The 26,489-nt window shown below is 37.5% G+C and overlaps 2 protein-coding genes across 2 annotated transcripts; both read left to right on the top strand.

Moving 5' to 3' along the window:
- The first annotated feature begins 8,750 nt into the window (after nt 1-8,750).
- On the top strand, nt 8,751-13,829 carry LOC125478714 (methyl-CpG-binding domain-containing protein 11-like). The gene is made up of 2 exons (XM_048587165.1): nt 8,751-9,011; nt 12,682-13,829. The coding sequence occupies exons 1-2, from the start codon at nt 8,949-8,951 to the stop codon at nt 13,462-13,464; spliced, it is 846 nt and encodes a 281-aa protein (XP_048443122.1). The 5' UTR covers nt 8,751-8,948; the 3' UTR covers nt 13,465-13,829.
- A 9,345-nt stretch (nt 13,830-23,174) lies between these two features.
- LOC125478713 (glucan endo-1,3-beta-glucosidase 14-like) lies at nt 23,175-24,877 on the top strand. The gene is made up of 3 exons (XM_048587164.1): nt 23,175-23,335; nt 23,531-24,564; nt 24,656-24,877. Exons 1-3 carry the CDS (start codon nt 23,278-23,280, stop codon nt 24,701-24,703), a joined length of 1,140 nt encoding a protein of 379 aa, XP_048443121.1. The 5' UTR covers nt 23,175-23,277; the 3' UTR covers nt 24,704-24,877.
- The last annotated feature ends 1,612 nt before the right edge of the window (nt 24,878-26,489 follow it).

The following is a 26,489-nucleotide window of genomic DNA, read 5'->3' as shown; positions in this document are numbered from 1 at the left end:
CACAAACATTTCTCATAAGACAATCTCACATTGCTGACTAGCTAGCTTGGAAAGGGTAAGGAAAAATGTTTAAGGTATAAGGGTAGACATATCTAGTGATAAGAAATAAAAGGCTCAGCATATACGACTCAAATTGGCAATCTAATGATATCATTTTTCTTTAGGAAACATGCTTATTTGGGCCATGGTGATAAACCTAATGCCTCTAGCCCTTTCAAGTTCATGCAATCAATGACAAACATTTCGAAAGATCGTTACGCAAGTTCTAGAGATGTAATTCACATAAGTTCATCACACATGAAAGAATAGGAGTGTATGAAAAATGCACACACTTTCAATAGGCTCAAAAACTCACATAGGCTGTATATGGTCACTATATTCACATGTGAAGCTTTAAGTCATGCTTTAGTTTCACATCAACAAGGCTATGTGCATTTGGTTTTTCAAAGATGATTAACACATGTACAAGGCTAACAAGAGAATAAGGAATTTCATACAACACATGCTTACTAAGTTCTTGATCACTGTGGTTCAAATTCAATCCAATTATATCAAATGGTCGGGAGACTAACAAAAATCTAATTCAAAACAATGAAGAAAATAAGACTATTTTTTAGATTTTCAAATCTTCTGAATTTTTTTTTAATTTTTGTTTAAAAACTAAGTAAGAAAACAAAAAAGAAACAACACGAAAACAAATAAAACCATTTCAAATTTTCAATTTGGTCATTGTTTTTAATCCTTGCCCCCAAACTTAAACTGGACATTGTCCCCAATGTAAAAAAAAAAAAAAACACAATAATGCATAAAATAAAATAGTAAGGTGAACCAGCGACTCATCATCAAAGAGCCTATCCACCAATAGCCACTGATCTTTATCTTCATTAGCAGGGCATGAGTGGCCTTCTGTCCTCCTTAGGCCACAATAGAAGCAGACTTCGAACAACTTCTCGTAGCTCAACAACATTGGGTTTTCGTCCTCATCGTTAATAATCATCACCCTCTTCAATGGAAGCCTAAGATCCACCTCAAGCAACGCCCTCACAAATAAACTATTAAGCCTCGATAAAGAATTCTTTTCAGCCCTAATAAAGGTTCCCACAGGTTGCATAAACACCTCTAATATTTCAGCATCCCAATATTGTACCGGAAGTCTCGGAATACGAACCCAGACTCTAAAGGTGGAAGATTTGACCTCGAACATACTAACGTCTGTTGTCTAACACATACTTAAGCTTCTCTTGGTCAGTAAACTCCACTACATACAATGGTGGCCAAAGTGGTCAAGATAAAAGGGATTCTGGACCCCCAATCCCTAGGTAAGTCCTAACTTCCACTTAATGGTTCTAGCTTCAATCTGTTTCCCCACAAGCTTTCCATGAGAACCCTACTCTCCATATGTTCCACATTAAGGCTAGAGTAGAGACAAGTCGAAACTCTCGTAACTCCACTCTTAAGAGTAAAAGTACCCCTAGGATTCTCAACAACCACATGAGGTTGGCCGGGCTGGGGAGAAGCGAATCTATTAACCCATGATGGTAACTTAGGGCTGGAAGGGATCCTAGTGTCACGGGATGACTCTTTAAGCCTTCCGCCCGTGCGGCACTTAGACTTGAATCCCTCGATGAACAAGCTAAGTAAGCCTTCGAAGCCTCGCTTCCCCGGATTGAATCACTAAGAAAGCTAAGATAGCTTGGAGAATGCTAAGATCACTTAGAAGATGGGAGAAAGGAAGCTTTGTATTGAAACTTAGGAGAACTTTACAATTGCTTACAACTCTTGGATGCTTTGGCCAAATGGCCTTGCCTCCTATTTATAGGCCTAAGTCACCTCCTCAATGGAGGGTTCTAGAATTCCCTACTTACATCCAAAAATATCTAGTATAGTTCTAGATACAACTTGCCTAATCTAGATTGTTCTAGGTGAGGCTTGAATATGTACACTTGTGTGGATTGTTCCGGAAGCTTCCATGAAGACAAGGCTTTATGGGCTTAGATATATGATGTCTTGGGCATTTTCCTTGTTAGTAACATACGGCCCGTGACATCCTCCCCCACTTAAGCCGTCGACGTCCTCGTCGACTCTTGCCTCTCGAATGCATTAATCAGGTCCTTATATTGCCATAAGGACGTCTCCTTCTCCCATGATGCTTCGGAGTATGGTAGCCCCTTCCATTTGACAAAGTACTCCACATGCTTTGGTTGTCTTGGTCGTACCACGACACGCTTGGCTTCAATGTTCTCCACTTCTTTGTCAAATGCCTCTGTCATCAAAGGGGGTGCTCAATGAGACTCACCTCGGCTTGGTTCCTCATTGTCTGCATGATAAGGCTTCAAGTTGCTCACATGGAACACCGAGTGAAACTTGAGACGGGGTGGGAGTTCCACGACATAAGCGGCTTTGCCAACCTTCTTGATGATAGGGAATGGTCCCTCATATTTCCGCAACAAGCTCTTGTGCAAGCCACGAGTGCTCTTGTGCTGAGATGCATTAAGCTTCACAAAGACTTGGTCGCCGGTTTGGAACTCCACATTCCTTCGCTTACGATCCGCCCATTTCTTCATCTTCTTTGAAGCCTTCTCCAAGTGAGCTCGAGCAAGTTCGTGGGCTAATTGCCACTCCTTAGCGGTTTTGAACGCGGCTGGACTATTCCCCGTATAGCTAGTCACGACCGTGTTCGGGGTCAAGGGTTGTTGCCCTATAGCCAACTCGAACGGACTTTTCCCCGTCGACTCCGAACGTTGCAAGTTATAAGAGAATTGGGCAACATCAAGTAACTTAGCCCAATCTCGTTGATTGGCACTAACATAGTGCCGCAAGTATGTCTCCAACAATGCATTAACCCGCTCCGTTTGTCCATCAGTTTGGGGATGAAAAGCAGTGGAGAAGTCTAATTTTGAGCCAAGTAGCTTGAAGAGCTCCTTCCAAAATCTACCCGTGAAGCGAGCATCTCGATCACTGACTATGCTCCTCGGAACTCCCCAATACTTCACCACGTGCTTTAGAAACAAGCGTGCAGCTACTTCGGCTGTGCACTCCACGGGTGCGGGTATGAAAGTGGCATACTTGGTGAATCTATCGACCACGACGAAGATAGATCCACATCCATCAGACTTGGGCAAATGTGTGATGAAATCCATGGTTAAACACTCCCATGGTCTTGATGGGGTGGGAAGTGGCTCCAACAGTCCTCCCGGTTGCCTTTGTTCCACTTTGTCTTGTTGGCACACAAGACAAGTCTTCACATATGAGTCTACATCATCCTGCATTTGTGGCCAATAATAAGCATCGCTCACCAAGGCCAACGTGCGGTGAATGCCAGGATGTCCTGCCCACATTGAGTCATGGCACTCCTTCAGGATTTCTTTCCTTAAGCTTCCCCACTTTGGGACGTAGATCTGCTTGCCCTTGGTGTATAACAAGCCGTCTTCAAGCCAAAACCTTCTTGTCTTCCCATCCTTGACAAACTCCACAATGTTCTTGGCTTGGACGTCATGTGATAAACCTTCTCGGACCCGGCCCAAGAGATGGCTTTGCGGCTTGAGTACCGTAGCCATCAACTCTGCTCGTCTACTTAGAGCATCGGCCACCACGTTCTCCTTTCCTTGCTTGTACTCTAGCTTGTAATCAAACTCCGCTAAGAACTCTTGCCACCTTGCTTGCTTAGGTGTGAGCTTTTGTTGAGTTTGAAAGTAGCTAGTGGCAACGTTGTCCGTCTTGATGATGAATGGAGTACCAAGCAAGTAATGCCTCCAAACTCTAAGGCAATGGACGATGGCGGTCATCTCCTTTTCATGGGTTGTGTACCTCTTCTCGGCATCGTTTAGCTTGCGACTTTCATAGGCTATCGAATGTCCCTCTTGCATCAACACTCCTCCTATGGCAAAGTCGGAAGCATCAGTGTGCAACTCGAATGGCTTACTAAGGTCGGGCAACCTTAGTACCGGCTCCTCTATTAGGGCCTTCTTCAACCTCTCAAAGGCCTCTTGACACCGGTCCGTCCATTCCCATGCCTTGTTCTTCTTAAGAAGGTCTGTTAAGGGTGCCGCTATGGCTGAATACCCTTTAATGAATCTTCGATAGTAGTTGGCTAGCCCCAGAAAGGATCGCAGTGTTGGTACCTTGGTCGGTGGTTCCCACTCTTGAATGGCCTTGATCTTGCCCTTTTCCATCATAAGTTTCCCCTCCTTTATCTTGTGGCCAAGAAATTCTACCTCTTTGGTGGCAAATGAGCATTTCTCCTTCTTGACATAGAGTTCATGCTCCCGAAGGGTCTTGAACACTATGCGCAAGTGCTTGACGTGCTCCTCCAATGTCTTGCTATAGATAACGATATCATCAATGTAAACCACAACAAACTTGTCAAGATAAGGATGGAATACCTTGTTCATCAATGTGCAGAATGTTGCAGGGGCATTGGTCAGACCAAATGGCATGACTTTATACTCGAACGATCCATATCTGGTCACCATCGCCGTCTTCGATTCGTCTCCAGGGGCTATCCTCACTTGGTAGTATCCCGATCGAAGATCTAACTTTGTGAAGTACCTTTCTTCTCCAAGTTGATCGAATAAGTCGGCGATCAACGGGAGTGGGTACTTGTTCTTGATGGTAATCTTGTTCAAAGCTCTATAGTCGATGCACAACCTTAGGCTACCTTCTTTCTTACGTTGGAACAAGACAGGTGCACCATATGGGGACTTGGAGGGTTGGATGTAGCCAGCATCAAGTAACTCATTGAGTTGCTTCCTCAATTCATCCAACTCGGGTGGCGACATCCTATAAGGTGATTTGGAGGGAGGCTTAGCACCAGGCTCCAACTCAATCGCATGGTCGACCTCTCTCCTTGGTGGCAACTTCTTTGGCAGTTCCTTAGGCATCACGTCCGCAAACTCCCTAAGGACGGCCTCCACTTGTTTCGGCAAAGGCCCGTACTTCTCCTCCCCTTCATTCAACATTAGGGTTGCAAGAAATGTGGCCTCACCTTTCTTCCAAGACTTGGCAAATTGCATTGCCGACAAGTGCTGGGTACCCTTCTTGGCTTGTCTCTCCAATGGCACCAGGCAAGGTTATCTTCCGTCGTCCAAGATACAGAAGATATTGTAGAAGGGAATGGGAAAGGCTCGTACCTTGTCCATGAACTCTAACCCAATGACTACGCCATAGTCGTCCATCTTGACTATGGTGAAGTCGATCTTTCCCTTCCATGCGCCAATGTCTACTTGGACATTGCGCGCAATTCCGACAATGGGGGTGGCAGCGGAATTTACCGTCTTCACGCTACCGGGCTCCTTTGTGACTCGGAGGCCAAGCCTTGTGGCTTCCTCCGACGTCATGAAGTTGTGGGTTGCTCCCGTGTCCACCAACACACGCGTCGTCTTGTCACCAGCCTTGACGTTGACGAACAATGATCCTCCCTCAACTTGAGCCTTGGGTTGTGGGAGGGTCGTTTGGATGGCATTCAGTAGACGGATGCATCCCATCCTTGCATCGTTACTCTCCTCGGGCTTGTCCTCCTTGAAGGCCATGGCCTTAAGGGCCTTCTTTTGTGGGCAATCTCGCATCAGGTGAGGGCCGTCGCATAAGTAACAAGTGCGTTGCCAGGACTTACCCTTGCCTTTGTCATGCTTGTCGGCTTTCTTCTCCTTCGGTTTGCTTGTCTCAGCCTTATCCCTCGGCTTATGTTCTCCCCCACTTTTCTCATGGTTACCCTTCTTCCCCGTGGGCTTGGAATCACCTTGGTGGCTTGGTTTAAACTCAATCAAGGATTCAGCGGCGGCAATGGCATCAGACAATGTTTGCACGTGTCTCCTTTGTAGTTCGAGTTTTGCCCAATTTTGCAGTCCACTCATGAAGTACATGAGTTTGTCTTCCTCTAACATGTTGGGCACCTCGAATAACAAACTCACGAAGGCGTTGACATAGTCTTTGACGCTCCCCGTTTGCTTGAGCCACCTTAGTTTCTCCTTGGCTTCGTACTTGGCATTTTGGGGATAGAAGTGCAACATAAGATCTTTCTTAAATTCATCCCAAGTGGTGAGGGAGAACGTACCTTGCTCAATCTCCATGCTCCGACGACGCCACCACATAAGGGCATTGTCAGCTAAGAACATGGTTGCCGTTGAGATTTTGGACTCGTCATCTTCAAGCTTCAGGTACTTGAAGTATCGCTCCATGTTCCACACGAATGTGTCAAGCTCCTTTGCTTCCCTTTTCCCATTATAGGATTTGGGTTTAAAGGAGTCGACTACCTTGGAGTCCAACGCCTTGATTTCCCTCGGCCCTTGCACGAATTGCTTCACGACTGCTTCTTTACAAAACGCCACATCTCCCTTAAGTTCCCTTGTGTCTTTTATCTCTTCTTGGAGCGCCACAAACCTCGCCTCCATGTTGTCAAGGTGAACCTGGACTTCCCTCCGCATCTTGTCTGCCATGGTGTTGAGGGCGCCAAGGAGCTCGTCTCGTAGCTCTTCCACCAAGCCACGCAGTTCATCCTTACCATTGTCCACCATGGTTTGGATTTCCTCCTTGTCGACAACGTCCTCATCAAGTCGAGTATCGAACTCGAGTATGGCTCCTTCCACCTTCTCGAGTCGCTCCTCCATGGTCTCCATCGATGCTTGCAAGTCCTTTAACTTTGGCTTGCTCTTGGCAACGTCTTGGACCTCGGCAGTACGCTCCCTTAGATCGGAGACTCCGGACACCATCTCTCCACTTGCCATATCCTACTTTCCTTCAAGTGATTCACGAACCTGGCTCTGATACCAGCTATCACGGGATGACTCTTTAAGCCTTCCGCCCGTGCGGCACTTAGACTTGAATCCCTCGATGAACAAGCTAAGTAAGCCTTCGAAGCCTCGCTTCCCCGGATTGAATCACTAAGAAAGCTAAGATAGCTTGGAGAATGCTAAGATCACTTAGAAGATGGGAGAAAGGAAGCTTTGTATTGAAACTTAGGAGAACTTTACAATTGCTTACAACTCTTGGATGCTTTGGCCAAATGGCCTTGCCTCCTATTTATAGGCCTAAGTCACCTCCTCAATGGAGGGTTCTAGAATTCCCTACTTACATCCAAAAATATCTAGTATAGTTCTAGATACAACTTGCCTAATCTAGATTGTTCTAGGTGAGGCTTGAATATGTACACTTGTGTGGATTGTTCCGGAAGCTTCCATGAAGACAAGGCTTTATGGGCTTAGATATATGATGTCTTGGGCATTTTCCTTGTTGGTAACATACGGCCCGTGACACTAGGAAGCCTAGATGATGAAGCTTCAAGTTGGGAGATAATAGTCATTTTGGGTAGTGAGGTTGAAGGCCCAGCTTTCAGATGTAAGGCAAAGGTGAGAAAAACTTTCAAGTGCATCCAATTTATAATCAACAAGAAAAGGTTCAGTTACGCACAAAAACCAACTGGAATTTCAAATGACAGATCAAGAAAAAAGCAACACTCAACAACAGCTTCACTACTCTTGAACACGCATAAGTAATTAGAGGCAATGATTGATAAAAAAACCACACCCCAAGCACTTCGACAAGCCACACTTTGCAGGTTAAATTAATTTTAAAATTCTTTAAGACATTACGGAGGTAATAATTACCCTCAAGATTAACACCCTGGCAAGGCATAAGCCATCGATTCAGATTCCCCATGCATAGCTCTAAGCACTTGATATTGCTTATCCACCCAAAAAATATCAGAACTTTGCCGCCATTAACAAGCTTCCTCCCAATGAAATCACATCCCCTAAACATATAGCCCAATCCCGGCATGCACATGGAGAAATGGGGCAATTAGAGAGGGAGAGATTCAACTTAGCAACCCAACACCTCCAGAAGAAAAGAAAAAAAAAAAAATCTCACATCATCCCAAAGGTCACTGAACCAGACATAATCACCAAACGTCGATTCCACTTCCATCACCACAGACCAATCAAGTGAGTATTTCATTACACCATTTGCCCCCAAAGCGCGTTGAATCATTACCATAACCCCTATTATCCAACTAATTAGCCATCCTAATAGCTGAGAAGGGGCCAAAATAAAGAAATTGGATACCCCACGAAAAACCCTAACCCTAGGTGGCCCCTCTTTCCTCTTTCGACTCTCATCCCACGTTCACTAAGCCTGCTATGCACCACATGAGAGAACATAGAAAACCACGCAACCTACCCCATTCTTTAATACAAATACATAGGTGGGTAGAAAAAAAAAGAAGAAGGAAGAATTGTTTAACGAAAGTGGATTTTGTGTAGATGTTTGAACAAATACATTTATGGAGTTTTGGGGTGAATTTTGATATATATAATTTTTTATAATTGTTTTAACAGTTGAATTTATTTTTGGGTTGTTAGATCTTCTTTTTACCGTTAGATTTATTTATATTCGATTTCACCTGTTAGATTTAATGCATTTATAAATTTGACTTTAAAGAAAAATTGAATCGGAACCATTGATCAAACTAACAGTCCAACCACATGGGCGGTTTGATAAAAAAAAATAGTCGTTTTTCTTTTTTCAAGTGATGGACAACGTGAGCAACTTGATCCGAGCACTGGGTCCTAGTGCTAGCCACTAACCTGAACTCATTGAAGAAGCTTTGAGCGAATTTAAAACTTAAATTTTGAGTTTTTATCAAACATGAGTTAGTCTTAGCCTTAATTCCTTCCCCTGTTCTGGTTGGATTTTGTGACATTTTCCTTTTTCTCGTTAAAATTTTTGTGACGGTTTTATTGCTGAAAAGAGAAAAAAAAAAAAAAAAATAGAAAAAAAGGAAAGAGACGGAGTTCCCAAGTCCCAACGGTTTTTCTCAGAGCTTCTAAACACACACACGTCCGTTGCCCACTCGCACAAACTTCACAACTTCAAGCGTTTTAGACAGAGAAAGTGAGGGAGAGGGTTTGAGTAATTGGCGAATTCTGGTTTAGGGTGCAGGAGCAGCAGCAGACATGGAGAGCAAAGTGGATGAAGTTTCTGTTGAGCTCTCAGCTCCTCCTGCTTGGAAGAAGAAGGTCTCTCTCCTCTCTCCTCTCTCCCCACCCCCCCCCCCGGCTCCTACTCACTCAAATTTTATTTTTAGCTGTATTCTTTTGTTGTAGTTCTGTTTTGCTTCGAATTTTAGGGTTCTTGCTCTGGTTCTGCTTAATTTGCTTCAATTTTTCACTTTAGTCAGAATTTGTTTTCAATTGCTAGGTTTTCAAAGTTAGGTTTTCACTTTTGCATTTGAATTTTTAATTCATGGAAGTAAAATTTGTGTGCCCAAATAAGGGGAGTAACATTAATTGTTAAGATTTCCTTTTAAGTGCTCTGCTTTCAATTTGGTCTGTGCTGATTGTTGTTTTATACTTTTTCTCTTGTTAGTGTAAATTAGTAGTTAATTTTGGTGAGCACCCACAAATTGTATGTTTAAATATAGGAATTAGGAATATTCAACTTTATCCTGTAAGATGAAGGAATGTTTGTGTTGGCAGTTTGTGGGATTCTCTGTTAATACGTTGGAAAGCTTACTCTTGTAGAAGTAAAAATTGAGTGTTTCCGTGTTAAGGCAATGTAACTCTGTAAGTTTAGTTCACTAATCTAAAAAACTTGGAGAAATAAATAATAGCTGAATATTATTAGCTGCAAATAGATCCTGGCAGTTTCCTTCACTGTTGCAACTTGCTAGAGGTGATCCAGAACTTCAGATTTGTTAGTTCTTCGCATGACGAAGGAACCCGTTTTAGGGAAATTATCCAAAAACCACGTATCCTTGAAACTATAAATTTTTCTTCAAATTTGAGACCCAACTGAAATTGCTGAACGCAAGAATCTTCTTCAAAATTTGCACCCCTGGTGATTCCATTTATGTCGATAGGTGCTGCGAAAGTTTCCAAAAGGAATTTTTTAACCGTTTTCTGCTTCAATGGGTTCCTTTTGTTATTTTTTTGGTAGATTTGATTCCACTAGGTCATAATCTGTCAATCTGTTAATTGTCCGCTGATAATGAATATACTCATGAGGTAATCTAATCACATCAAATCTTACACTTGGCTCACTTAAGTCATGAATGCCTTTCCACATGTCTGTTTTTTTTTTTTTCATTCTTGTCTATGAATCATGTACAATGATCATATATGGAAACAATTTGTAGCCTTCCTTTGTAGAAACCACTTCAAAACCTACAAACCTAATGTTGCACTGTCACACAGGTTATACAACTTTTAGGCTTGGGGGAATTCCAATTTTTTGTATACTTTTCTGTACCCTGGGTTATTTAACAGCCAGGTCAGATAGAACGTGGTCAGATAGATTTTTGATGAGGAATCCCATTTTATTAGTGCACTAATTTGCTTTCTCAGTTGTATACTACACTAACTTCAGAAACGGTTTTGGTGAGGACTCCCAGTTAGGAGCCCTAGCTAGCAGCTTTAGCTTAACCTAATATCTGCCTTGGGTTACAATTGCTTCCATTAAATTTGTATTATTTGACATTTGATGTATGCCTTTAGCTTGTGGACATGAAGTTTGTCTATCAATGTTCAGTGAACCACCAATAGTTGATGATTTGGGTCCTATAGAAATAGATTGTGTACCCTTTGTGTATATCAAAACTTGATTTAAAATCAATATTCATATAGTATGTTTTAAAGGCAATATTCAGTAAGCATGGGAAAATGTTGAGCAGTTGGGAGTCAAGGTCTTTGAGTTAAGTGGGGACAATATCTGTGCATGGCAGCCTTAGTAGTGGATGCTTATGGAGCCCATGACACATCAATTGGTATCAGAGCCTAGTTCGGCTTTGGGGCACAAGTTCAAGGTGGAAGGCTTGTGGTCAGATTCTGTTACACGGTGGCAGCTCATTACTCTTGGAGGACAGGCGGAAAAAGGTGGAGCATGGCTAGTAGAGCAGGGCTTGGGAAATCCTAGTCTGCAAGGAGCTAGGTGGAGCAAGGGCTCCTAGCGGGCCTCAAAGAAAAGTCCTTGTCAAAGGAGGTAGAGTTGCCGGGACTGGTGCGGTGACCATACCATTCTTGGAAACGTGTGGGCTGTTGTAAAGGATGGCGTTACCTTGGCTTGCTCTCGCCAAGGTGGAGATTGTTGGTGTAAAAGATTGGCTCGATACAAGCTAGGATGGATGTGAAGAGAGTCCCACATCAGAGAAGTACAACGATAATCTAAGGTTTAAACATAGGTGTTCCACTTCTAATTGCACCGAGGTCTTTTGAGATAAAACTCCACACCTAAGGTCCATTGGGCTTGATACCACCTAGGGGATTGGGCCTGGGTGGTTAAGTGGAGACAATATCGGTGCATGGTAGCCTCAGTAGTGGATACTTATGGAGCCCGTGACACAACACTAAGGACAAGGAACTGGGTAATATTAACATGGGGCAGAAGGTTTCCAGATCAGGAAATTCTGTTTTTCTTCTCTTTGGGTGGCCAACCATATATTTTCATTAAGATTTGAGATCTATAATAGGCAAACCTCTGTTACATTATAACCATCTGGCAAAGAGTATTTTCTGGTTGGAATTTGTGTTGGCTATATGCAATAGTGCTTACACCCAACATTGACCTTTTAAAATAGGAATATCATCTGGAATACCACTTATATTATTTAAGATAGTAGGAAATGTGTTCGGTTGAATTTTTTCTTTTGGGTTAGAAAACGGGCACAAAGCCCAAACAACCACAGCACAAAATGAAAAACTTAACCCCAGAGCTAGAACAAACAGCTCTTGGCCAAGACACTCCAACTAAATCATCCAAAACAGAAACAGAAACTTCAGGAGGAGGATCTTTAAAGAAAGAACAACCCAGTGTTTTAAGTTGAATTTGAAATGAATAATGTTTTGATGTTCTGATATTTCCTATTCTTTTCTTTCCTCTATACATTTTCAATATTTACTTTACACTAGATAAAGTGTTGACTGTATAGGAAACAAATGTTTACACTGACAATGAGTATATACATTATACACATACATTTATATATATATATGTATGTATGTATGTATATGTATGTTTATATATATATATGTGTGTGTGTGTTTGTGTGTGTGTGTATGTATAAAATTGTTTGGGGAAGACAAAAATGAATGGTTTTCAGTTTATTAACATTGTTATCCTATACACTGCATGCTTTATCATCATTGTTCTAGTTCTTATGATCTCAGAAGTTCCCCCATACGTTTATCCTTGTCACTCTTGAAACTATAAAAAATACATGTGCACAGAAGAAAGGACTCGGTGAGCCGAGATCACTAACTAATACAAATCTAATACTAATGAAAATGCTAATATAATAGAAAAGAACTGTCTTTTCTGTATACTCAAACTAATCCAAACCTAAAATGGCTATGAAGTCTTAAAACATAGAGGAGAAAGATACACATAACCTTTGAAATTGTTGGAAGTTTATCCTGGTAAAGTTTGCAGGCAACCTAATCAAAACAGCTTGTGAAAATTGAATGATATTCTGGTGACAATGACGATGTTCTGTGCATTCTGCAGAACTATTTGCCTAACTTTATCTCAAAGAGTGTGTTTCGGAATAAAGAGTGTGTGCTTCTCTGAATCCCCTAATATGGTCCGTGCAAATATTGTTGGTAATAACAAGAACGGTTAGTTGAATTAAGTCCATGTGGTTATTGTACATAATTCTCGGATCTGGTTTTCAACAATTTTCTCTTTGTTCTGCAGTTTTGTCCCAAGAAGGGAGGCACACCACGGAAAAATGAAATCATATTCATTTCTCCAACAGGAGAGGAGATTAATAATAAAAAACAATTGGAGCAATACCTAAAAGAACATCCTGGTAACCCTGCAATATCAGAGTTTGATTGGAGCACTGGTGAAACCCCTAGGAGATCAGCTAGGATCAGTGAAAAGGTCAAGATGGCTCCATCACCAGAGAGCGAGCCTCCGATAAAGAGAGGCCGAAAATCATCAGGTTCAAAGGACAAAGTGGAAGCTGCTGGAGAAGCTGATGCTACAAATGAAATTCAAATGAAAGATGCAGAAGTAGATGAGAAGGAAGATGGAGGAAAAACTGAGGAAGAAACTGACCAGACTAAACCAGAGGATGGTAACGATAAGACCCCGACTGATGCTAAGGAAACTCTAGGTGAGGAGACAAAGGAAGATGCAGTAGAGGAAAACCCCACAGAGGAAGCAGCTGAAAACAACAAAGAAGATGTACCACAAGCTGAGGGAGAACAAGCAAATGGAACTAATGACAAGAAACAGGATGACACAGCTACTGTGACTGTTGAAGCAAATGGGGCAGCAGAGAAAGATAATCTGTATGGAGCCGCACCTCCTATGGACGGAGAGATCAAAATGAAACACGATGCAGCAGAGAACGATGGGAAATGCAATGCTCAAGCTGAAGAAAAAATCAAGCCCAAGGACGGGGAGGTTGTTGAAAATGGTAAGGTTGAGCAAGTGGCGCAAGCTGATGCCCCACAACAATTGAGCAGCTGAACATACTCTACCACCTTTCTGGTGAGCCGTTGAATGTTATGTACTACCATTTATCGCAGTTGGGATTCTGTTAGATCCATTGAACTTTGTTTTTCCCCCTTTGTTCCAATGACTCCAGGAGTTATGGTTGATTGTGATGTTAATGTTGTAATGTTAGACTTAACTGTATCTAGGGAACCAACCGGTCTGGTAGAATAGGTCGTACTTGTAGATTCTGCAACTATGGTTATGGAGTAGCTTAGATTGTAGAACGTAAGAGGTCCATATTGGACCGGTTGCTTTTTATTCGTCGTAGATGGTCACTTGGTACATTTTGTTTTTTTAACTTGTTACTTTAGTAATGTGACTAAAAATTTTATTCATCATGTGCTGCTTGTGTTCTGAAAATTGAAAATGTTCGGCCGCTGGAGCTTTTGTTTGAGGAGTGCTGTTTTCAGCTGTTTCCATATTTACGGAATTTTGTTTTCGCAACTTTTGACATAAAGGGGATGGAAGATTGGGTACTAGATTTTGCAGTTTTGCTCTGCTCTGCAGTTTGTAGGGGTTAGGTGAGAGCCACATTCACCCTAAACTGGATATAGTACAAGTTTATGCAATCGCATAAGGAGGGCAGAGGTAGAAAAAAGGGAGTGTTAAACTTGTTATCCTTTAGTTTGGGTCTAACATTCTTGGTACAATGGAGATGGACATGCATAAAATGTGTAAGCCCATCTCCATTAGACGGAATAATGTTAGATCCAAAATTTAGGTTACAGTTCTTTTTCCTTGTTCGTTTATAACCGTCGAAAAGCTTTGTCCCGTTACTTGATCTCTGAATGTCTTTTTTTGTGATTTTTTGCTGATGTGATCTCCAAGCATATACAAACAATTTTGACGGTTTGGATCGTTGAAATTAGTTTTGGAGAATTCGTAAAACGATAGATTGACTAACACTTAGAGTTTATTTATACTTTCATTAAGTATAACATAAGATTTTGTGGTATCCACTTGTGTAAATATTTTAAATTGAAGATCGAATTCATTCATTGTATTCATATAGGGTCAAGGAGTGTAGTTATAAAAAATCATCAAAATCGGAGTTAAAATAACCGTTAAATCGTGATTTTTCGTTTATAACCGTTGAAAAGCTTTGTCCCGTTACTTGATCTCTGAATGTTTTTTTTTTGTGATTTTTTGCTGATGTGATCTCCAAGCATATACAAACAATTTTGAAGGTTTGGATCGTTGAAATTAGTTTTGGAGAATTCGTAAAACGATAGATTGACTAACACTTAGAGTTTATTTATACTTTTATTAAGTATAACATAAGATTTTGTGGTATCCACTTGTGTAAATATTTTAAATTGTAGATCGAATTCATTCATTGTATTCATATAGGGTCAAGGAGTGTAGTTATAAAAAATCATCAAAATCGGAGTTAAAATAACCGTAAAATCGTGATTTTTCGTTTATAACCGTTGAAAAGCTTTGTTCCGTTACTTGATCTCTGAATGTTTTTTTTTGTGATTTTTTGCTGATGTGATCTCCAAGCATATACAAACAATTTTGACGGTTTGGATCGTTGAAATTAGTTTTGGAGAATTCGTAAAACGATAGATTGACTAACACTTAGAGTTTATTTATACTTTTATTAAGTATAACATAAGATTTTGTGGTATCCACTTGTGTAAATATTTTAAATTGAAGATCGAATTCATTCATTGTATTCATATAGGGTCAAGGAGTGTAGTTATAAAAAATCATCAAAATCGGAGTTAAAATAACCGTTAAATCGTGATTTTTCGTTTATAACCGTTGAAAAGCTTTGTCCCGTTACTTGATCTCTGAATGTTTTTTTTTGTGATTTTTTGCTGATGTGATCTTCAAGCATATACAAACAATTTTGAAGGTTTGGATCGTTGAAATTAGTTTTGGAGAATTCGTAAAACGATAGATTGACTAACACTTAGAGTTTATTTATACTTTTATTAAGTATAACATAAGATTTTGTGGTATCCACTTGTGTAAATATTTTAAATTGTAGATCGAATTCATTCATTGTATTCATATAGGGTCAAGGAGTGTAGTTATAAAAAATCATCAAAATCGGAGTTAAAATAACCGTAAAATCGTGATTTTTCGTTTATAACCGTTGAAAAGCTTTGTTCCGTTACTTGATCTCTGAATGTTTTTTTTTGTGATTTTTTGCTGATGTGATCTCCAAGCATATACAAACAATTTTGATGGTTTGGATCGTTGAAATTAGTTTTGGAGAATTCGTAAAACGATAGATTGACTAACACTTAGAGTTTATTTATACTTTTATTAAGTATAACATAAGATTTTGTGGTATCCACTTGTGTAAATATTTTAAATTGAAGATCGAATTCATTCATTGTATTCATATAGGGTCAAGGAGTGTAGTTATAAAAAATCATTAAAATCGGAGTTAAAATAACCGTTAAATCGTGATTTTTCGTTTATAACCGTTGAAAAGCTTTGTCCCGTTACTTGATCTCTGAATGTTTTTTTTTTGTGATTTTTTGCTGATGTGATCTCCAAGCATATACAAACAATTTTGACGGTTTGGATCGTTGAAATTAGTTTTGGAGAATTCGTAAAACGATAGATTGACTAACACTTAGAGTTTATTTATACTTTTATTAAGTATAACATAAGATTTTGTGGTATCCACTTGTGTAAATATTTTAAATTGAAGATCGAATTCATTCATTGTATTCATATAGGGTCAAGGAGTGTAGTTATAAAAAATCATCAAAATCGGAGTTAAAATAACCGTTAAATCGTGATTTTTTGTTTATAACCATTGAAAAGCTTTGTCCTGTTACTTGATCTCTGAATGTTTTTTTTTTGTGATTTTTTGCTGATGTGATCTCCAAGCATATACAAACAATTTTGATGGTTTGGATCGTTGAAATTAGTTTTGGAGAATTCGTAAAACGATAGATTGACTAACACTTAGAGTTTATTTATACTTTTATTAAGTATAACATAAGATTTTGTGGTATCCACTTGTGTAAATATTTTAAATTGAAGATCGAATTCATTCATTGTATTCATATAGGGTCAAGGAGTGTAGTTATTAAAAATCATTAAAATCGGAGTTAAAATAACCGTTAAATCGTGATTTTTCGTTTATAACCGTTGAAATGCTTTGTCCCGTTACTTGATCTCTGAATGTTTTTTTTTTGTGATTTTTTGCTGATGTGATCTCCAAGCATATACAACAATTTTGAAGGTTTGGATCGTTGAAATTAGTTTTGGAGAATTCGTAAAACGATAGATTGACTAACACTTAGAGTTTATTTATACTTTCATTAAGTATAACATAAGATTTTGTGGTATCCACTTGTGTAAATATTTTAAATTGAAGATCGAATTCATTCATTGTATTCATATAGGGTCAAGGAGTGTAGTTATAAAAAATCATCAAAATCGGAGTTAAAATAACCGTTAAATCGTGATTTTTCGTTTATAACCGTTGAAAAGCTTTGTCCCGTTACTTGATCTCTGAATGTTTTTTTTTTGTGATTTTTTGCTGATGTGATCTCCAAGCATATACAAACAATTTTGAAGGTTTGGATCGTTGAAATTAGTTTTGGAGAATTCGTAAAACGATAGATTGACTAACACTTAGAGTTTATTTATACTTTTATTAAGTATAACATAAGATTTTGTGGTATCCACTTGTGTAAATATTTTAAATTGTAGATCGAATTCATTCATTGTATTCATATAGGGTCAAGGAGTGTAGTTATAAAAAATCATCAAAATCGGAGTTAAAATAACCGTAAAATCGTGATTTTTCGTTTATAACCGTTGAAAAGCTTTGTTCCGTTACTTGATCTCTGAATGTTTTTTTTTGTGATTTTTTGCTGATGTGATCTCCAAGCATATACAAACAATTTTGACGGTTTGGATCGTTGAAATTAGTTTTGGAGAATTCGTAAAACGATAGATTGACTAACACTTAGAGTTTATTTATACTTTTATTAAGTATAACATAAGATTTTGTGGTATCCACTTGTGTAAATATTTTAAATTGAAGATCGAATTCATTCATTGTATTCATATAGGGTCAAGGAGTGTAGTTATAAAAAATCATCAAAATCGGAGTTAAAATAACCGTTAAATCGTGATTTTTCGTTTATAACCGTTGAAAAGCTTTGTCCCGTTACTTGATCTCTGAATGTTTTTTTTTTGTGATTTTTTGCTGATGTGATCTTCAAGCATATACAAACAATTTTGAAGGTTTGGATCGTTGAAATTAGTTTTGGAGAATTCGTAAAACGATAGATTGACTAACACTTAGAGTTTATTTATACTTTTATTAAGTATAACATAAGATTTTGTGGTATCCACTTGTGTAAATATTTTAAATTGTAGATCGAATTCATTCATTGTATTCATATAGGGTCAAGGAGTGTAGTTATAAAAAATCATCAAAATCGGAGTTAAAATAACCGTAAAATCGTGATTTTTCGTTTATAACCGTTGAAAAGCTTTGTTCCGTTACTTGATCTCTGAATGTTTTTTTTTGTGATTTTTTGCTGATGTGATCTCCAAGCATATACAAACAATTTTGATGGTTTGGATCGTTGAAATTAGTTTTGGAGAATTCGTAAAACGATAGATTGACTAACACTTAGAGTTTATTTATACTTTTATTAAGTATAACATAAGATTTTGTGGTATCCACTTGTGTAAATATTTTAAATTGAAGATCGAATTCATTCATTGTATTCATATAGGGTCAAGGAGTGTAGTTATAAAAATCATTAAAATCGGAGTTAAAATAACCGTTAAATCGTGATTTTTCGTTTATAACCGTTGAAAAGCTTTGTCCCGTTACTTGATCTCTGAATGTTTTTTTTTTGTGATTTTTTGCTGATGTGATCTCCAAGCATATACAAACAATTTTGACGGTTTGGATCGTTGAAATTAGTTTTGGAGAATTCGTAAAACGATAGATTGACTAACACTTAGAGTTTATTTATACTTTTATTAAGTATAACATAAGATTTTGTGGTATCCACTTGTGTAAATATTTTAAATTGAAGATCGAATTCATTCATTGTATTCATATAGGGTCAAGGAGTGTAGTTATAAAAAATCATCAAAATCGGAGTTAAAATAACCGTTAAATCGTGATTTTTTGTTTATAACCATTGAAAAGCTTTGTCCTGTTACTTGATCTCTGAATGTTTTTTTTTGTGATTTTTTGCTGGTGTGATCTCCAAGCATATACAAACAATTTTGATGGTTTGGATCGTTGAAATTAGTTTTGGAGAATTCGTAAAACGATATATTGACTAACACTTAGAGTTTATTTATACTTTTATTAAGTATAACATAAGATTTTGTGGTATCCACTTGTGTAAATATTTTAAATTGAAGATCGAATTCATTCATTGTATTCATATAGGGTCAAGGAGTGTAGTTATTAAAAATCATTAAAATCGGAGTTAAAATAACCGTTAAATCGTGATTTTTCGTTTATAACCGTTGAAATGCTTTGTCCCGTTACTTGATCTCTGAATGTTTTTTTTTTGTGATTTTTTGCTGATGTGATCTCCAAGCATATACAACAATTTTGAAGGTTTGGATCGTTGAAATTAGTTTTGGAGAATTCGTAAAACGATAGATTGACTAACACTTAGAGTTTATTTATACTTTCATTAAGTATAACATAAGATTTTGTGGTATCCACTTGTGTAAATATTTTAAATTGAAGATCGAATTCATTCATTGTATTCATATAGGGTCAAGGAGTGTAGTTATAAAAAATCATCAAAATCGGAGTTAAAATAACCGTTAAATCGTGATTTTTCGTTTATAACCGTTGAAAAGCTTTGTCCCGTTACTTGATCTCTGAATGTTTTTTTTTTGTGATTTTTTGCTGATGTGATCTCCAAGCATATACAAACAATTTTGAAGGTTTGGATCGTTGAAATTAGTTTTGGAGAATTCGTAAAACGATAGATTGACTAACACTTAGAGTTTATTTATACTTTTATTAAGTATAACATAAGATTTTGTGGTATCCACTTGTGTAAATATTTTAAATTGTAGATCGAATTCATTCATTGTATTCATATAGGGTCAAGGAGTGTAGTTATAAAAAATCATCAAAATCGGAGTTAAAATAACCGTAAAATCGTGATTTTTCGTTTATAACCGTTGAAAAGCTTTGTTCCGTTACTTGATCTCTGAATGTTTTTTTTTGTGATTTTTTGCTGATGTGATCTCCAAGCATATACAAACAATTTTGACGGTTTGGATCGTTGAAATTAGTTTTGGAGAATTCGTAAAACGATAGATTGACTAACACTTAGAGTTTATTTATACTTTTATTAAGTATAACATAAGATTTTGTGGTATCCACTTGTGTAAATATTTTAAATTGAAGATCGAATTCATTCATTGTATTCATATAGGGTCAAGGAGTGTAGTTATAAAAAATCATCAAAATCGGAGTTAAAATAACCGTTAAATCGTGATTTTTCGTTTATAACCGTTGAAAAGCTTTGTCCCGTTACTTGATCTCTGAATGTTTTTTTTTGTGATTTTTTGCTGATGTGATCTTCAAGCATATACAAACAATTTTGAAGGTTTGGATCGTTGAAATTAGTTTTGGAGAATTCGTAAAACGATAGATTGACTAACACTTAGAGTTTATTTATACTTTTATTAAGTATAACATAAGATTTTGTGGTATCCACTTGTGTAAATATTTTAAATTGTAGATCGAATTCATTCATTGTATTCATATAGGGTCAAGGAGTGTAGTTATAAAAAATCATCAAAATCGGAGTTAAAATAACCGTAAAATCGTGATTTTTCGTTTATAACCGTTGAAAAGCTTTGTTCCGTTACTTGATCTCTGAATGTTTTTTTTTGTGATTTTTTGCTGATGTGATCTCCAAGCATATACAAACAATTTTGATGGTTTGGATCGTTGAAATTAGTTTTGGAGAATTCGTAAAACGATAGATTGACTAACACTTAGAGTTTATTTATACTTTTATTAAGTATAACATAAGATTTTGTGGTATCCACTTGTGTAAATATTTTAAATTGAAGATCGAATTCATTCATTGTATTCATATAGGGTCAAGGAGTGTAGTTATAAAAAATCATTAAAATCGGAGTTAAAATAACCGTTAAATCGTGATTTTTCGTTTATAACCGTTGAAAAGCTTTGTCCCGTTACTTGATCTCTGAATGTTTTTTTTTTGTGATTTTTTGCTGATGTGATCTCCAAGCATATACAAACAATTTTGACGGTTTGGATCGTTGAAATTAGTTTTGGAGAATTCGTAAAACGATAGATTGACTAACACTTAGAGTTTATTTATACTTTTATTAAGTATAACATAAGATTTTGTGGTATCCACTTGTGTAAATATTTTAAATTGAAGATCGAATTCATTCATTGTATTCATATAGGGTCAAGGAGTGTAGTTATAAAAAATCATCAAAATCGGAGTTAAAATAACCGTTAAATCGTGATTTTTTGTTTATAACCATTGAAAAGCTTTGTCCTGTTACTTGATCTCTGAATGTTTTTTTTTTGTGATTTTTTGCTGATGTGATCTCCAAGCATATACAAACAATTTTGATGGTTTGGATCGTTGAAATTAGTTTTGGAGAATTCGTAAAACGATAGATTGACTAACACTTAGAGTTTATTTATACTTTTATTAAGTATAACATAAGATTTTGTGGTATCCACTTGTGTAAATATTTTAAATTGAAGATCGAATTCATTCATTGTATTCATATAGGGTCAAGGAGTGTAGTTATTAAAAATCATTAAAATCGGAGTTAAAATAACCGTTAAATCGTGATTTTTCGTTTATAACCGTTGAAATGCTTTGTCCCGTTACTTGATCTCTGAATGTTTTTTTTTTGTGATTTTTTGCTGATGTGATCTCCAAGCATATACAACAATTTGGAAGGTTTGGATCGTTGAAATTAGTTTTGGAGAATTCGTAAAACGATAGATTGACTAACACTTAGAGTTTATTTATACTTTCATTAAGTATAACATAAGATTTTGTGGTATCCACTTGTGTAAATATTTTAAATTGAAGATCGAATTCATTCATTGTATTCATATAGGGTCAAGGAGTGTAGTTATAAAAAATCATCAAAATCGGAGTTAAAATAACCGTTAAATCGTGATTTTTCGTTTATAACCGTTGAAAAGCTTTGTCCCGTTACTTGATCTCTGAATGTTTTTTTTTTGTGAGTTTTTGCTGATGTGATCTCCAAGCATATACAAACAATTTTGACGGTTTGGATCGTTGAAATTAGTTTTGGAGAATTCGTATGCCATCAATCAAGTTTCGTGTGTGTGTGTGTATATATATATATATTTATTAAGTAGATTTAAATCTATTTATTTTGTACGTATAAATTATAATTGACTGGTACACAAAATAGTACATACATCACGTGTCACGTGTGTCATTATAAAAATAGTGAGATATGTCATGACAGTCATGTGTGTGATAAAAAGTTAATAACTTAAAAAAAAAAAAAAAAATTCTCACCACTTCTATTAATTTTCATTTTTCCGTCTCTTTTTTGTTTCCTTTTCAACTTTTTCTTATCATTTTCACTTTTCCCTCCAACATCTTTCCCTAATTCCCTCACTTTTTTGTTTCATTTTCAACTTTTCTTAACATTTTCATTTTCCCTCCATTTTTTTTTTCAAAAAGGACGGCAAGTTGGCAACGGCAAGAAATTGATTATTGAAATTTGAATGGAAAGAAATCACATCAAATTTCAATGGATGCAAAATCATGCAATGCATCATGCATATTAAATTATTAATTAATAAATTATTATAGTTTTTATAAAATTTAATATATATATATATAATTATTATAGATAGACTTAATATTTTGGGGGTATAATTATTATAGTATATATAATTATTATAATTATTATAAATTTTATAGTTAATTTAATATATATATATATATATATATTTATTATAATTTTTAGGGGTATAAAATTGTAAAATTAATGTATATAATTATTATAGTATTTTTTTAGGGTTATAAAATTATAAAAATAATATTCTGCTTATCGTGTATCGTGTTACCCACGTGTATACCCGAACCAACCCGTTATCTTAACAGGTGCTTATCGGGTTACCCGATAACGACCCGATTCGTTATCGTGTCGACCCAAACACCTGTTAATTTCGTGTCGTGTCGTGTCAGGTTATCGGGTCGTGTCAGAAATTGCCAGGCCTAATTCACACTCGTATTTGTTTATGGCCTTAAATTTGAATAATTTATAAGAAAATCGAAGGAAAATATACACGGTGTGCAAAAGGAGAGAATAAATTTCATTTTCCCAATATATGGTTATTCTCCTTTCCCAAGAAAGGTACGATCATCCATCCCAAAGAAAGAGCCTTTAGAGGAGGACACAAAAGCACTCCGATAGAAACAAGACGAGAAAGTGGAAAAGGTATACTTTGAATTTGAGATAGACAGTTTAAAACTCGAGAGAGAGAGAGAGAGAAGAGAGAGAGAATCTCTTGTTTGCCCTACCCCAAAAAACATTTGTCACCTTTGTATCAAAAATAAAGTTAAGAATCTTGGTATTCTTGTTCACAAGAGTCACAATCATGAATCGGGGAAGGCTAAGAATCTTGGGTGTTATGGATGCCTGAAGCAAAACTATTGCATCATCCAAAGGATCGCTTACGGCAGTTTCTCGGCTGGGGTTCCCCAACATTCCTTTTCTACAAATGGAATGCTCTTTCATTGTTAATTGATCACCGAGAATTCAATGGACCTCTCTTTCCTCTGCCTCCTCCTACTCTTCTCAACCGCTGCATTTGTCAATGGTAATTTCTTCGACGCTTAATTTCTCTGAGTTTCGGAAACATGTTCCTCATGCTATATCAAACTCTTTTTATCATATGTGCTTCAACAATTAGTCTTTTACGTGTTAATTTTGAAATTTATGTTCTTCAAATTATTTTTCCTTCCAACCTCTATTCATTCAGCTGGCTAATTAATTTTTCTGTCTTTGTATTTAGTCCATGCATCTTTTACTGGAACATATGGAGTAAACTATGGCAGGATCGCCGACAATATACCTTCGCCTCACAGCGTGGTGACGCTTCTTAAAGCAGCAAAGATAAAAAACATCAGGATATATGATGCTGATCATGAAGTTCTCACGGCCTTCAAAGGATCAGGTATAGAAATAATTGTAGGACTGGGAAATGAGTTCCTCAAAGACATTAGTGTGAATGAGGATCGCGCCACAAATTGGATAAAAGAAAATGTGCAGCCATACATTCCGGGGACTCACATTTCAGGAATAGCAGTGGGGAATGAGATCTTGGGGGGAACTGATATAGAGCTCTCAGAGGTCTTATTGCCTGCCGTAAAGAACGTTTACAATGCACTTAGCCGGCTTGATTTGGCTAACTCCATTCAGGTCTCGAGTCCACATTCGGAGGCTGTGTTTGCAAATTCCTACCCACCATCGGCCTGCATTTTCAAGGAAGATGTTGCTCAATTCATGAAGCCGCTTTTGGAATTTTTCTCACAGATCAAATCCCCATTTTATATAAATGCATATCCATTTCTGGCATATAAGAGTGACCCTGAGCATATTGACCTTAACTATGCTCTCTTCAAGAAAAATGCCGGGATTCATGATACAAAAACCAACCTGCATTACGACAACATGTTTGATGCAATGGTTGATGCGTCGTATTTTGCTCTGGAGAAGGCTGGATTTGACAAGACAGAGGTCATAGTTTCCGAAACTGGTTGGGCGTCTCGTGGGGATGAAAGCGAAGCAGGAGCCAACGCCAAAAATGCCAGGACTTACAACTACAACCTGCGGAAACGGCTGATGAAGAAGAAGGGGACGCCTCATAGGCCAAAGACGGTTGTGAAAGCTTACATTTTTGCTTTGTTCAACGAGAATTTGAAACCGGGGCCGACTTCCGAGAGGAATTTCGGATTGTTCAAAGCTGATGGGAGCATTTCATATGACATTGGCTTCACTGGACTTGTTGGACCTTCTGCAGCATCCTCATCTCTTCTTAACTACAAGGTATGAGTTTCAAAACTACTCATTAATTCAAAGTGTTATTTTTTATTTTATTTTGTTTCTCATTTATCTTGACTTTGGTTTATATTTTCAGGTTTTCACAAGTTGTGCAGCTCTTCTGCTACTATTGTTAGCATCATAATGTCTATGAGGCTGTACAGTTTAAGTGTTTAGGGTTCTTCGATTAACACATATTGTTGCAACATGATCTCGATGTATAGACAATTCGATTATTTTTACGTTATGATTCCATTGTCAAGTTAGATACCAGCCAATATTGCTGACGGTTTTCTAATAATATTCTAGCAGTTTACAATTCCTTTTCTCTTTTTCTTTTATTGTATTTTATTTTCTTACCTAAAATAACGATATTGATTCGAAATTTCAAAAAAACTGGACTGCATTGGTACATGGCATTATGTCTTGGTAAATCCATATCTTGCGATGGCCAACACTACCAGAAATTACTATTTTCCGACAAAACAAATATCGTCACGTAACTTTACTTGACGGAATAAAACATTTTGTTAGGCAAAATTGGTCAACGTTTTGGTTTTTTAGAGACTTTAATTGACAAAAATATTCAACGAGCAGAGTGAACTTCGTCGGGCAAAGATGTTGCACCAAGAAAAAAAATTTGGCGCAAAATTGGTCAATGTTAGAATAAAGCTAATTGGAATAGAGTTACCTCAGAAGTCAGGTCATGTACTCAACAGCTCCGAGCGAGCTGTATCAGACGGAACAGCCGTGCCACCATTACCTTGTTCTGGGAAAACGAAGTCTGAAGCAATTCCACCGGATGACCATGCTTGTTCCGTAAGACAAGGACTTGATCTGGATAAAGACACAATCAGATTCCTCATAAGTCCTAGAGTTCCTACAATCTAGGAATTCGTGTGCACCACAAGTAGATACACTCCTAAGAGGATGCAATATCTAGTCCTATATATCCTCTAGGATTCTTCTGGTTTGGTACAAGGATTCTATCCTCAAAAGGTCTTTCTCTCGGTCAATATAAATACGCTCATCTAAATTCATCTTTTGTAACGCATTCTTAACACAATTATTCTCTTGCCCACTATTTAAGTTTAAAATTGTTTACTAACTTGACAGTTAGAGAGCCTTTGACCGGCGCACCCACTTCTGTCTTGAGCTTACTCACAGATGTTTCTTGTTTTGTAGAATATGTTAATCTGTGCCTCTACCATCCACAGCTGTGTGCAGATTTGGTTCCAACTGTTGGTGCTTTCTTTGAGAGCTAAACTCCTATTCCTCTCGGCCCGTATTAATCTACCATCATGAAAACAGTTCCCAAGCGATCACGCCGCGACGACACTATCGGCACCCTCAACAAAGCGGCTTCCTTCATGAATGAATTATGAGAGAGCATGTTGAAAATTCGTGCGTCGATAAAAAAATCTACAAAAAAGCTTGGTGGCCAAAGAATGAGCAAGGCTGGGGAAACTCGAAAAACGTATGAAGGATTTTGAAAACACCATATTTCACCTAGAAAGGGTAATCTAGGCAACACCTGAAGCACGGCGTGGGAAGCCCAGAAAGACACATAATCCCTTTCCAACTCGATACCCCAAAAATTGCTCTCTCCTCGGAATTAACCACCTGAATAGAAGACGTGAATGCCAGAGGAAGATTCATACTGAAAAAGAAGGAATGTGCTGCAAGCTTCGGTCGACTAACAAGTCACCATCGATCAGCCCGGACACCCCGAAGTTCTTAAATCCTGAAGTTGAAATTGTCCGCCATCTCTGCAACAACATTTTCATTGCTAAACAACAGATTGCCAACACCATGGTTGCACAAGTCCTAGTACATAACCGATCGAAAATTGTCCTTTTTGAGGGAGCGGCCCAGAGAATGAATGTTCTTGGCAACGTCAAGACGTGGATAGCTACTCTCTAAGCCCTTAA

Source organism: the organism of the source record quoted next, unplaced genomic scaffold (assembly GCF_019419815.1).
Source record: "Pyrus x bretschneideri cultivar Hongxiangsu unplaced genomic scaffold, Pyrus_bretschneideri_v1 Contig26, whole genome shotgun sequence".
Taxonomy (NCBI): domain Eukaryota; kingdom Viridiplantae; phylum Streptophyta; class Magnoliopsida; order Rosales; family Rosaceae; genus Pyrus; species Pyrus x bretschneideri.
This window is presented reverse-complemented; position numbering and strand designations above follow the sequence as displayed.